Source organism: Prunus mume, linkage group LG3 (assembly GCF_029339155.1).
Source record: "Prunus mume cultivar Tortuosa linkage group LG3, ASM2933915v1, whole genome shotgun sequence".
Lineage (NCBI taxonomy): Eukaryota > Viridiplantae > Streptophyta > Magnoliopsida > Rosales > Rosaceae > Prunus > Prunus mume.
Genome location: NC_142700.1, coordinates 3,085,115 through 3,097,921, shown reverse-complemented (window position 1 = coordinate 3,097,921; position 12,807 = coordinate 3,085,115). Strand labels below are relative to the sequence as shown.

The 12,807-nt window shown below is 36.6% G+C and overlaps 2 protein-coding genes, 1 long non-coding RNA gene and 1 pseudogene across 3 annotated transcripts; 2 read left to right on the top strand and 2 right to left on the bottom strand.

The window, feature by feature from the left end:
* Positions 1–3,336: 3,336 nt before the first annotated feature.
* LOC148918417 (uncharacterized) lies at positions 3,337–4,257 on the top strand. Its single transcript, XM_089048075.1, has one exon. The coding sequence runs from the start codon at positions 3,337–3,339 to the stop codon at positions 4,255–4,257; it is 921 nt and encodes a 306-aa protein (XP_088904201.1).
* Positions 4,258–4,531: 274 nt separating this feature from the next.
* Positions 4,532–5,626, top strand: LOC148918416 (uncharacterized; annotated as a pseudogene).
* A 1,049-nt stretch (positions 5,627–6,675) lies between these two features.
* Positions 6,676–7,124, bottom strand: LOC148918415 (uncharacterized). The gene is made up of 2 exons (XR_016125547.1): positions 6,998–7,124; positions 6,676–6,917 (listed from the first exon to the last, which is right to left on the bottom strand). It is a non-coding gene; the product is annotated as an uncharacterized LOC148918415 (long non-coding RNA).
* Positions 7,125–7,355: 231 nt separating this feature from the next.
* LOC103337701 (uncharacterized) lies at positions 7,356–9,421 on the bottom strand. Its single transcript, XM_089048074.1, has 5 exons — positions 8,859–9,421; positions 8,084–8,296; positions 7,903–7,990; positions 7,708–7,794; positions 7,356–7,610 (listed from the first exon to the last, which is right to left on the bottom strand). Exons 1-5 carry the CDS (start codon positions 9,419–9,421, stop codon positions 7,356–7,358), a joined length of 1,206 nt encoding a protein of 401 aa, XP_088904200.1.
* Between the last annotated feature and the right edge of the window lie 3,386 nt (positions 9,422–12,807).

Sequence of the window (12,807 nt, the reverse complement as noted above, 5' to 3'; positions counted from 1 at the left end):
GTGTATACAAGATTTTTGCAAATTTCATTTTGATTAGAGTTATGTTAATGGGCTGTAACTCAATGGAAAAAGACATTAACTTGTATATTAGTGGTCTCAAGTTCAAAATTCCGTGACACTTTGTTTGTGTGTGTGTGTAAAAGAAAAACTCTCCTCCCTTTTGTAGTTTAGACAATCACTTGTATTTTATAATATTTTTTAAAAGTTATAAATATTTCCACTTATGATTAGAGTTCGACTCGTTGTCACTTTGCCTCTTCATAATAAATTGCAAACCACATTGACGGTGCTATATAACATGTTAAAACTTGATTGGTGTATTGGAAGAGCAGTAAAGGATGATAATCTAAGAGAAAAACAAGTCGTGTGGATTATAGGTTCAATAGTAATCAAGTATTGCTAGTCTTTGGTGGGAGAGAAGGGAAAGACAAGTCGACCAAGGAAGGTATAAAGAGCGCATCCACTACCATCGACCAGATTCCTATTTGAATTGGATGCCACCTTTTAGATAGAAGATAATTAAAGGGATGGTTGTGCATGGTGTTATGTGTATGCTCACTACTCAAGATAATCAGCATCTTATGTTTTAGATATAACGTTAGGCCGTTAAAGGGAAGAAAAACTTGGGATATCATTGATTTACTATCCCAATCAATCATATTCCGTCATGATTTCACATAACGAAACATAATTGAAAAAGAATAGCAAAACAATGTTATATCCGTGACATGCAAGTTATTCTTGTTAAAGGAGTGATAATTATACAATAGAAAAACAAATAAAAAAGACTGGATTAGTAAATTGGTGAAGATAGATGGGGAAATAGTTGCTGCTAAAAAGTTAAAAAGGAAACTTTATATCCGAGGAGACTCTTTATCAGTCCCAAACTTTTTTCCTTCATAGTTTGTAACCAAAAAAATAAAAGAAGATAAGGCTGCAATTTTATTACATGAACATCATCATGTAACGCTGTATGTCCGGCATTGAAGTCAAGATGCGAGAGTATTCTTCTTTCTTTTTTCAGGTTTTTTTTTTTTTTTTGGTGGATTAGTAAATGTCAAAAAAAAAAAGATAAAAAGGAACAACTTCACCTGCTCTAAAATATGATTTATCCAATCAAATAGGGAATATATAAAAGCTGACAGTGACTCAATCCCATTGCCAAATCTTAACGAGAAAGATTAGCTCTGATATCCCAAAAAAAAAAAAAAAAAAAGCCAATAAAATTTGGAATTCCAAGATAAATAGCAAAATTCACTTTCCCACTGAAGTATAAGGGAAAAAGAAAAGGTTTTTTAGGTTTTAGACATAAAAAAAATTTCACTTTTGGAAAAAGCCAAAGCTTTTTCAAAAAAGACAAAAAACCACTCAACTTTCAAATCAAAGACATACAAATGTATTGGATTCCTTAGAAATCTAAAAATAAATAAGGACATTTTTGTCCATTTTGCTTCTTTTAAAGTTTTTTCTCTCCTTTTGCTTTTTCCAAAATGTCCCAAAAAGAAAAGAGAGCACAGCCATGCAAAACCAACTTGTAGGTCTTAGCAGCACCTATCCACTTCTGTTGTATTGTATTGATTTCGACTGCCCTGACCAAAAGAGTCGACAGCATAAGCTTTCGGCAAATTGAAATCATAATGAATAATGTTACTTTCATTATGGGGAGTTTCACTAAAACACCCAAAATGGGGGTTGAAATTATAAAAAAATCCAAACACTATTTAAACATATAAACACACCCAAAACTCATCATTACACACACTCAAAACCCATTTATAAACAGGAAAATTAGGTATTAGACATAATTAAGTTTACTAATTAGGAAGTGAGATATTAGGTATTTTAGTTTGGGTTTTAATACTCAATAAAAAATAGCTATTTTAGATTAGGCCCAAGGCTGGCCCAGATTCGTTTTAAAAATGTCAAATAAAAAGACAATTCTACCCTTTTCTCTTAAAAAGCCGCCCATCTGTAAACCTACAAATTAAATGACGCTTTTGCCTCTCAACGCTTAAACGACGCGCGAGTTCTTCTCTTTCGCTCGCTTTCTTCTTCGCTTCGAGTGGGTTCGCCATTGGAGCTCAATTTTCTTGTAGGTTTTGCTTTTATTTTCTTCGCTTTTTCGCCTTCCTTTTCTCGCTACGCTGCTCGATTTTCATCTTTGTCAATGACCGCGCTTTGGGTGATTTGTTCTCTTTAGTTCGGGTTTTTCGAGCTCGCTTTGTGGCTCGATTTTGCGGCGCGATCTTGTATGGCGTTCAATGCTAAACCCTATATTCTTCGTTTCGTGATCGATTTGATTTTAAGTGCTGTTTGGTTGTGGAGATTTTTGGCAGTCCTAAGTTTTGAGGTATGAGTACTTTAGAACCTGTTTTCGATTATGTCGACTTGTATGTTTATGGAATTTAGTTTTAGTACTTTTATCGTGGTTTCCTTTTGGTTTCTATTCGAATTGTTTTGATTTTCTGTCATAAACTACATCTGTCATAGCTTGTTGAGACCGTAAAGCGCAGTTTCTTGTTCGATAATTCAATTTTAGAATAATTTTTGCAAGTATATTGGAATGTTACAACTGCTGACCTACTTAAATGTGATTTGATATTAGTTTTAGTACTTTGATTATGCCTTTACCTATTGAGCAAGTGCAGATTTTGACTAAATCTGCAGCTTGTTGAGACCGTAAAGCAGCTGCGCTTCTTGTTCGATAATTCAATTTCGAATAATTTTTGCAAGTATATTGGAATGTTACAACTGCTGACCTACTTAAATGTGATTTGATATTAGTTTTAGTACTTTGATTATGCCTTTACCTTTTGAGCAAAGAAGGCAGATTTGACCGTAAATGCGGTGCTTTCTTGTTCGAGACCAAATCGCAGCAGCTTTCTTGTTCGATAATTCAATTTCAGAATAATTTTTGCAAGTATATTGGAATGTTACAACTGCTGACCTACTTAAATGTGTTTTGATATTAGTTTTAGTACTTTGGCAGTAAACTCGCATTGCAGTTTCTTGTTTCATAATTCGATTTCAGACTAATATTTGGAAGTCTATTGGAATTTTACAACTGCTCATGTACATTATTTACTGATTTAAATTGTTTTCTGTTTTTGTTTGTTGTTTTGTTTGCATTTTCAAGGCTAATGGAGGTGTGTGTCATTGCCAAGTGCACATATAAGTCGGAAACCATTATGTTTTCAGTTTCATCAGAGTCATCCATGGTTGATATTTTGAAGACTTTGTGTCTAAGGTTTAAGGGTTTGCAGTTGGGTTGTTTTACGTTACGGTATTCGCTGCCCTTATCCGAGTTGTTTTCTAGAAACGGATAGCGATTTGGACATGATGAGGTCATTTTTGTTTGTATCAAATGAGAAGAGTGTTGATATTTTAGTGAAGGATTTATGCGGGAGCAGTGAATATAGTGGTGATTTTTGTGCAAATAAGGAGTTGATAGCATGTGAAAAGGGCGAGTCGTCGTGTTCTAGTACTGTCGAAGACAGAAATGAATTTTTGGGCAGGTCGAAGAGAGCAAGTGCTAAGCCTTTGTTGTCGAATGAGTGGGAGACGTACATACATCATGTAGGGCAGAAGTTTGACGGTGGTGCAGAGGAGTTCCGTTTGAAATTGTGCAAGTACGCTCTTGAAGTAGGATTTAATTTTTTATATGCCGGCAATGACAAGAAGCGGGTGGTTGCTATTTGTTCGAATAAGAAATTGGAGGGTTGTAGCTGGCGTGTTTATGCTTCTCGTTGTGAAGCTACTGGCTGTTTTGTAATTCGGACATTAAATAATGTGCATACATGTGTGGGTCGGATACGGGAATCAAAGAGTAAGATGATGAAGTCTCGTGTGGTGTCCTCCCTCATTGTGGACAGAATTCGTGCAAAACCAGAGCCGAAGCCAGTTGAGATTATACACGAGTTCAAAGATTATTATGGTATAGACATTTCATACTACCATGCATGGTTTGGCAAAGAGTTAGCTAAATTGAACGTTCACGGTGATGAGTCGAAGTCCTTCAACGAGTTAGTGTGGTATGCGGACGCCGTAAAGGAAACTAACCCTGGTTCTCTCTGCACTCTTGAATGTGAAGCTGGAATTAATCGCTTTAGACGGTTTTTTGTGTCGTTTGGCGGTTGCATTGCTGGATTTCAATATTGCATACCCTTGTTGTTCGTTGATGCTACGTTTTTGAAGAGCAAGTACAAGGGGCAGCTTTCTGTGCTTAAAGAATGGAAATCAAGGTATGGTTATCTGTAATGTATTGCAGATTCCATTTGTTGCAATTTTTAGCAGAAACGCATTGCAGTTTCTTGTTTCATAATTCGATTTTCTTAGTAATTTTTTTATGTCTGTGGGAATGTTGCAACTGCTCATGAACTTAAATGTGTTTTAAATTTAGTTTTAGTACTTGGATCATGGTTTTGCCTTTTGGTTTCCTTTCAAATTTGAGCAGATTTGTTTTCAAAAACTGCACTGCAATTTCCCTTTTTTGCTTATACTTGTGCTCTTGGTTTTGTTTTGCAGGGTTTTATCCTCTAGCTTTTGGAGTTGTTGATTCTGAGACAGAGGAGAATTGGACTTGGTTTCTTCAACATTTGGCTTCTATTTTGCTACCGATGGGGAGAGTGGTGACCTTTTTTTCGGATCGCAATCAAGGTTTGTTAAATGCAACGGGGTTTGTGTTTCCTGGATGGCCTCATTCTATAAGCTATCACCTCAAACAGAATTTGATATCGAAGTACCCGAAGTCAGGTTATGGGAAATTGCTCCAGGATCGTGTTATCAATTTATTTAGTAGGTGCGCATATACTGTTACAGAGGAAGAGTTTACGGTAGCAATGGAGGAGTTGGTGATTGTTGGGAGTTCGAAAGTGAAGACATTTATATCTGATTTGTCTAGAGATCACTATGCGAACGCATATTTCAAAGGAATGCGGTATGGGGAGATGGCAAATAGTTTAGCGGAGTCATTTAATAATTGGGTTGGTGTGTTTCGAGATTTGCCGGTGCTACCTTTGATAGAAGGGATTCGACAGAAATTGATGGTATTGAATTCTCAACGACATTTAATTGAAGCGGAGAAGTGGACAACAATTTTGTGTCCGGAGATGGAAACTAGACTGTGGGAAAATGCGGAGGCCGGTAGGACTTGGGTAGTTCGTCGTTCTAGTTTCACTGTTTTTGAAGTATTTGCTGATTATTCTGTGATGGTTGATCTTGAGCAAAGGACTTGTTCTTGCCGTCTTTGGCAAATTGACGGGTTTCCTTGCACGCATGCGGTAGCTGCAATTCTAGCAAAGAAAGATTCAATTTATGATTACGTGGAGTGTTACTATAGGACTGACTTCTTTCGAAAAGCCTATGAGAGTCCTATTTTTCCTATTCCGATATTGGGAAAGGCTTGGGCAGCACTAGCTTTGTTGGATTTGTGCTTCCGCCAATTACAAAGAGGCCAGGAAGACCACCAACAAAGAGGATCAAAGCTTTTGGTGAATTTAAAAGGCCATTGAAATGCAGTCGGTGTAGTGTTACTGGGCATAATAGGAAGACTTGCAAGGTCTGTGATATGAACATTACTTCTCAGTTGACGATTGCTTACGTTAGATATGGTTTAGTGAATGTATAGTCGGTTTCTGCATTGCAGCCTTAGTTGCTTTTAATTGGCTACACAGCTTCTAATTGGATATTATGATTGTTTTTTGAAGTTAATGAAAATTATACAATTGTTTCATGAGTGGATATTCGTTTTTGACTGCCATTGAATGCTTGTTTTCAGATTTGAGCAGATTTTGTTGCGTAAACCGCATGCAGTTTCTGTTTATTTGTTGCAGATTTTGAACAGAACTTGTCCCATAATTCAATTTCAGAATATTTTTTGCTAGTCTATGTTGTGATTTGATATTAGTTTTAGTACTTTGATTATGCCTTTACCTTTTGAGCAGCAGTGCAGATTTTGACCAGAAATCGCAGCGCAGTTTCTTGTTCGATATTTCAATTTCAGAATAATTTTTGCAAGTATATTGGAATGTTACAACTGCTGACCTACTTAAATGTGTTTTGATATTAGTTTTAGTACTTTGATTATGCCTTTACCTTTCGAGCAAAGAAGGTGCAGATTTTGACCATAGCAGATTTCTTGTTGAGACCGAATGCAGCGATTTCTTGTTCGATAATTCAATTTCAGAATAATTTTTGCAAGTATATTGGAATGTTACAACTGCTGACCTACTTAAATGTGATTTGATATTAGTTTTAGTACTTTGATTATGCCTTTACCTTTTGAGCAGAAGTGCAGATTTTGACAGCATTTCTTGTTCGAGACCGTAAACTGCAATGCGCTTGTTCGAGACCAAATGCAGCGTTTCTTGTTCGATAATTCAATTTGAATAATTTTGCAAGTATATTGGAATGTTACAACTGACCTACTTAAATGTGATTTGATATTAGTTTTAGTACTTTGATTATGCCTTTACCTTTTGAGCAAGCGCGATTTTGATTGAAAGCTGCGCGTTTCTTGTTCGATATTTCAATTTCGTAATAATTGTTCGAGACGAAAGACCGCAGCTTTAATTTGTTGCGATTTGACCAGAAAATTCAAAGCGCTTTGTTGTTTCCCTTCGTTTTGTTGCATCCTGTTCCAAGATTATATTACAGTTTATATGTATAGGAAATATGTTCTTATATACCATAACTAGAAATATTTACAAACATCCACAAGAATTAAGATACATATTGTCTTGAGTTAACGAAAGGCAAATCACTAGAGACGATTAATTACACAGTGTTTGTGGTGTAGGAGTTTTGTGACATATTGTGCTCGATATTCATTCATGAAATTCTTGTCCACATTTTTTGGAATGGGCTGTCCTTGTGCTATTTTATCCATGTAGAACATGACGAACATGCCGCAATCCAACCTGCAAATGAATACGAGATTAGCTTTTGGTTTTGAATGATTTCAAATTGTAATGAATGGTTGAGTAGACACAATTCTTACGAAGACGAATTTTGTTGAGCACATTCTGTGTCATCCTCAAATGGAAACTGATATGGATTTTGCAGAATCCAATTTAGAGTGAGTTCTTCATTTGGGGACAAATCAACCTGTGCAGGTGTAGGGGGCCTTCTTTTTGCTTCACAAGTTTTGGTATTGTTTTAGTTTCTAAGAACTCTTGTGCTTGTGGTCTGATATATTCTAGCCACCCTTCCACAATATTAACCTGTTTAAAGAAGAAGAAAAAAAGAGAAAAAGAAATGGTAATCAGATTGCATTGCATATTATAGTTTTGGTCCGAAATTAAGCAAGATTTATAATACGTAAACTGCATTGCAGCTGCTTGTGTTTGTGCGAGAAATTAAGACAGTTTCATTCCACTTACAAAATTTTGAGCAATGTCAATACACCTTTCTTCTTTTCTAGATCCCAACGATCTAAGTGGATTGTAGTGTCTCCACTTTCGTTCCATTTTGTGAAATGTGAGAAGTGTAAAGTGGAACTCAGAACTTGAAATGATCGGGAAGAAGAGAACATTGCATTTCCCGAGTTTTTCAAGTAAGTGTTCATACAGGGCCCTATGCCAATTTGGTTCTAGAAAGGTTTGCATGTAAGCCTGCCATCATTGAATGGCAATTTGTTAGTATATATTTTTCGAAAACTGCAGTGCCGTGTCTGTTTAAACAACTTTGAATTTTCAAAATAATTCTTACCCAAGTCCATGTAGACATGTACTGTGGACTATCTGTCTGCATGGGCCCTATTTTCTCCTCCTCTATTTGGATATAGGCCTCAATAACCTGTTTCACATTGATTGGAGAAAAATGGAATTATTAACGGGTAATATAGGTAGCACAAATAAAAAATGCAGTGCAGTGTGTGTTATAGAATTAGTATTTTATACTTACGTTTTGTGACAGTTCCAGGTCCCATACAATATCTTTGATATCATGGTTTGTCACTTTCTCATTATCGAGTCCTGCCCAAAAGCTATCACTGCGGATTCGAATACATGAAATTCACAAGATTAGTTTTAGTTTATTGTAATTAAAAGATGAAAGAGTTGTTCTTTTGGAATAGAGATATTACCTAGGTTGAGTACTTAAGTAGTATTCTTGAATTATGTCCCTGTCCTCCTTTGGAATTTTCTGCCAAACCCTCTTTTGACCCCATCCTAGTTTTTTCTTTGTTGGCTTTTTTTTTCCTTCATCTTCATCATTTGATTCTTGCATACCTACAGGTATTGAATCATGAAGGCTCCTTCCTTTTGGGGGATCAGGAATTGGATTTGTGGCATCGGGCCTGAGATGCCTCTTGTGTTAACTGCAGATTGAAAGGAAACTAATTAGAAACTACATTTGATAAAACAGAAACTGCAATGCGATTTCCGTAAACTGCAATGCGCTCGCTTCAGAAAGCGAATCGCAATGCGCTTTCTATTTTTGCGCAATGCGTAAAAAAAAAGCAGCTTGAATGCAGTAATTGCATACCACCTTCGATTTTGAGGATCCTCTTGTGTTGATTGCTCCTCGGAAGAGATAATCTTGAATTGTGGTAGTTCTTCATCATCCTTTTTTGCCTTCTTTTGGTTTCTTATTTTTTCAGATACATAGCAAGATGCTTGAAACCTCTTTCTTTCTCTATTCTTCAGCCTTAGTACTCTTGAAGGAACATCAGTTTTGGAGCATCTTGCTTCTTCTCTTCTTCTTTCTCTTCTTGTTGCTTCTCTTCTTCTTTCTTGTCTTCTTCTTTCTCTTCCTCTTCTTCTTCTTGCTCTTCAACTGGTTGTGTTGGTTGTGTTGTAGGCAGATCCATCTCCATTTCAAAGATCTGTTGGGTCTGAGAACAAGCTTTCAATTTCTACCTTGTACTTTTCTTCAATCTCCTTTTTCTTGGCAATCTTCTCCTTGTCAATACAAGTTTCCTTGCCTTCCATTCCGCAATCCTCCTTTTAGATTTTGTATTTCCAAGCCGAATCAGAGATTCCACTGTCATGGTGGCAGTCAAATATTCTTCATTATCTAATTTCTCTACGTATGTTGCCAACTTTGCTTCCAAATCCTTTGATCTCTTTTCTCCTTGGATAAATATATCCCACAATTCCTTCATTTTCTTCTCACTGTCTTCATTTATTTCATCCTTCCACAGTTGTAATCTTTCTGGGCAAATGAAGGTAGGATCTTGACGTTGGCGACAGTTGATTTCGTCTGTCATGGACTTCACCAAGAGGTCTTGAATTGCAAGAGGTTCATTTCCAGCTTCATTCTCAAACATTTTCTTCTTTCCATCCTCTTTTAATTCTGGAGTTTGATCAGCATTATCAGGTTTTCCTTGGTCTTCTGCTTCCTCTGCTTCTCTTTGTTGTCCTTCATCTTCTTTTTCCAATGCAGAAAAAAAAGCAAGCAGCTTGAATGCAGTGAATTGCATACCACCTTCCGATTTTGAGGATCCTCTTGTGTTGATTGCTCCTCGGAAGAGATAATCTTGAATTGTGGTAGTTCTTCATCATCCTTTTGCCTTCTTTTTGGTTTCTTATTTTTTCAGTATACATAGCAAGATGCTTGAAACCTCTTTCTTTCTCTATTCTTCAAATTTTAGTACTTTGAAGGAACATCAGTTTTGGAGCATCTTGCTTCTTCTCTTCTTCTTTCTCTTCTTGTTGCTTCTCTTCTTCTTTCTTGTCTTCTTCTTTCTCTTCCTCTTCTTCTTCTTGCTCTTCAACCTGGTTGTGTTGGTTGTGTTGTAGGCAGATCCATCTCCATTTCAAAGATCATGGGTCTGAGAACAAGCTTTCAATTTCTACCTTGTACTTTTCTTCAATCTCCTTTTTCTTGGCAATCTTCTCCTTGTCAATACAAGTTTCCTTGCCTTCCAATTCTGCAATCCTCCTTTTTAGATTTTGTATTTCCTGAAGTCTGAATCAGATTCCACTGTCATGGTGGCAGTCAAATATTCTTCATTATCTAATTTTCTACGTATGTTGCCAACTTTGCTTCCAAATCCTTTGATCTCTTTTCTCCTTGGATAAATATATCCCACAATTCCTTCATTTTCTTCTCACTGCTTTCATTTATTTCATCCTTCCACAGCTTGTAATCTTTCTGGGCAAATGAAGGTAGGATCTTGACGTTGGCGCAGTTGATTTTCGTCATGGACTTCACCAAGAGGTCTTGAATTGCAAGAGGTTCATTTCCACTTCATTCTCAAACATTTTCTTCTTTCCATCCTCTTTAATTCTGGAGTTTGATCAGCATTATCAGGTTTTCCTTGGTCTTCTCGCTTCCTCGCTTCTCTTTGTTGTCCTTCATCTTCTTTTTCTTTTTTCTGCATATTGAACGGAAACTAATTAGAAACTGCACTGCATTGGAGGAAATGGAAACCGCAATGCATAATTCTTTGTTTAGAGATTCTTATACCTTGTCAAGAGGGACTCCCTCTTCTCTAGTAGTTTTTCTCCTTTTATATGCTTTCAAAATACCCTGTACAATGAGATTGAATGATTCAAAACTGCATTGGATAAAATACAAACTGCAATGTAGAAAACACAAACTGCAATGCATGATACAGATTTTAATTACCTTGTCAATGTGTCTTCCTCTTCCCGTAGTTTTTCGCTTTTTAGGAGTTTTAAAAATACCCTGCATACAATGAGAATGATTTAGCATGGATTCACATTCAAGATACATTAAAGTAGAACATGCGATAAATTGCAAACCTCGATGTCATTCAAGTCCTTTATTTGGTTGAATCTTGTGTGGAGTTCCACAAGACTCCATTTAAGAATGGCAGGAGTTTCTTTCTCCTTGCCCAGTGATTGGTTGTATTATGTTTGTCCTCTCACACAGAGAAACTGCACAGTTCAAAAAACAAGATATATCATAAAACAGAAACTACAGAAGAACATGGCGTGAAATGAGCAACATTCAAGAAGCAGAAACTGCAATGCAGTTTGTCTTTCACTAAAATGCAAAAAAGAGAATACACCAGAAAATATGCATCAACTTGACATGAAATTGAAAGATCAGCATAGCCAAAACAAGAACTGCAAAACATAATGTAAAACTATGTAAGAACATGGGGTGAAATGAGAAATATTCAAGAAGTAAACTGCAATGCGCTTAGGTAGAAACTGCAATGCTTTGTAGAAACTGCAATGCTTTGTGGTAGAAACCGCAATGCAAGGTAGAAACTGCAATGCAGTTTGTCTTTCACTAAAATGCAAAAGAGAATACACCGAAAATATGCATCAACTTGACATGAAATTGAAAGATCAGCATAGCCAAAACAAGAACTGCAAAACATAACATGAAACTACAGAAGAACATGGGGTGAAATGAGAAATATTCAAGAAAATGTAAATCGCAATGCATTTGTGGTAGAAACTGCAATGCATTTGTGGTAGAAACTGCAATGCAGTTTGTCTTTCACTAAAATGCAAAAAAGAGAATACACCAGAAAATATGCATCAACTTGACATGAAATTGAAAGATCAGCATAGCCAAAACAAGAACTGCAAAACATAAACATGAAATTGAAAGATATATCATAAATTAGGTTGGAAACTGCTTAGGATAAAACAGAAACTGCATTGAACTAAAGGAAAACTGCATTGCCTAAAACTCAAAATGCATTGCATAAGCCACTGTTTACTTACCAATATTAGGATAATGCAACCTCGAAACAGCTCCTATAGAGCCTTCTCCACCCTTCTTTGCTTTTGCTTTTGCTTTTGCGACCAAGGATTCATTCATGTAGGCTGAAACAGCTCTTGCCCAAGAATAGCATGAAAGTGTGTCTAGATTCACACAATGCTCAAATACTTTCCAATGCAAAGTTGATGAAGCGTTGGCAAAAAGGAATGTCATGCAGAGGTGAACCAATACTAGGCTGACCACCTCCTTGTCGTAGTCAACTTCTTCTTCTTCTTCTTCTTCTTCTTCTTCTTCTTCAGCTTCTTTCTTTTCTTTTCCTTTCTTTGTTTTCTTCTTTTCCTCTGCCTTGGCCTTTTCTTTCTTCGGTTGGTTTGCCAAGGAAATTGTCTTTAGTAATTCTTCTTCTACCTTATGTTTTGATGGTTTTCCCTTTAATCCGAAGTGCCTTATTCTGAAGGTAGAAGTGTACTTATCATTGACAAGTTGGACGGATTTTCCTTCATTTGGCAGTCCTAGAATCTGACTCACAGCATTGCCTGTGATCTTGAATGCTTCGGTGCCAAAGTTGAAGGACTTTGTATCCTGGATCAAACTTCTTGAGCAGCTGAACTAAGTCAAGGTCTGACTTATTCATGTTATTCATGTCAATCCTTCGGTTGTAAAACACCTCAATCAAGTTCCAAAATGGGGTGTTCTTGAGAAGCTTCTTCTGCCTTTCATTGAGCTTGTCTTTTACATCCGTAATGATGCTGTTGAAAGCGTTGCAATTGCACCGAAATTGGACATAGTCTGGGTGCTTTGCTTTCCGATCATAGTTTGGCTTTGACTTTGGCTTTGGTTTACTCTTTTGAGCCATCATTTTGAATCTTCGCTTTGGTTGGTTTTGAGCTTCCTCCTTTTGTGGTGACATTTCTTGTGCCATTTGTGATCTGCAACAAGAAGGGATGAAAATACTATTAGGACAAGTAGAGATAAACTACAAGCAAACAGAAACTGCAATGCAGTTTGTGGTAGAAACTGCAATGCAGTTTGTCTTTCACTAAAATGCAAAAAAGAGAATACACCAGAAAATATGCATCAACTTGACATGAAATTGAAAGAAGAGCATAGCCAAAACAAGAACTGCAAAACATAACAGAAACTACAGAAGAACATGGCGTG

What these genes read in the sequence shown, in the direction of transcription:
- LOC148918417 (XM_089048075.1), top strand. Translation starts at nt 3,337, where the DNA reads ATGATGAGGTCATTTTTGTTTGTATCAAATGAGAAGAGTGTTGATATT.
- LOC103337701 (XM_089048074.1), bottom strand. Translation starts at nt 9,421, where the DNA reads ATGCAATTCACTGCATTCAAGCTGCTTGCTTTTTTTTCTGCATTGGAA. An exon ending in TACTTAAGTACTCAACCTAG is followed by an intron (nt 7,991 to 8,083) that starts GTAATATCTCTA and finishes TCGAATCCGCAG; the next exon opens with TGATAGCTTTTGGGCAGGAC. An exon ending in ACCTGGAACTGTCACAAAAC is followed by an intron (nt 7,795 to 7,902) that starts GTAAGTATAAAA and finishes AATGTGAAACAG; the next exon opens with GTTATTGAGGCCTATATCCA.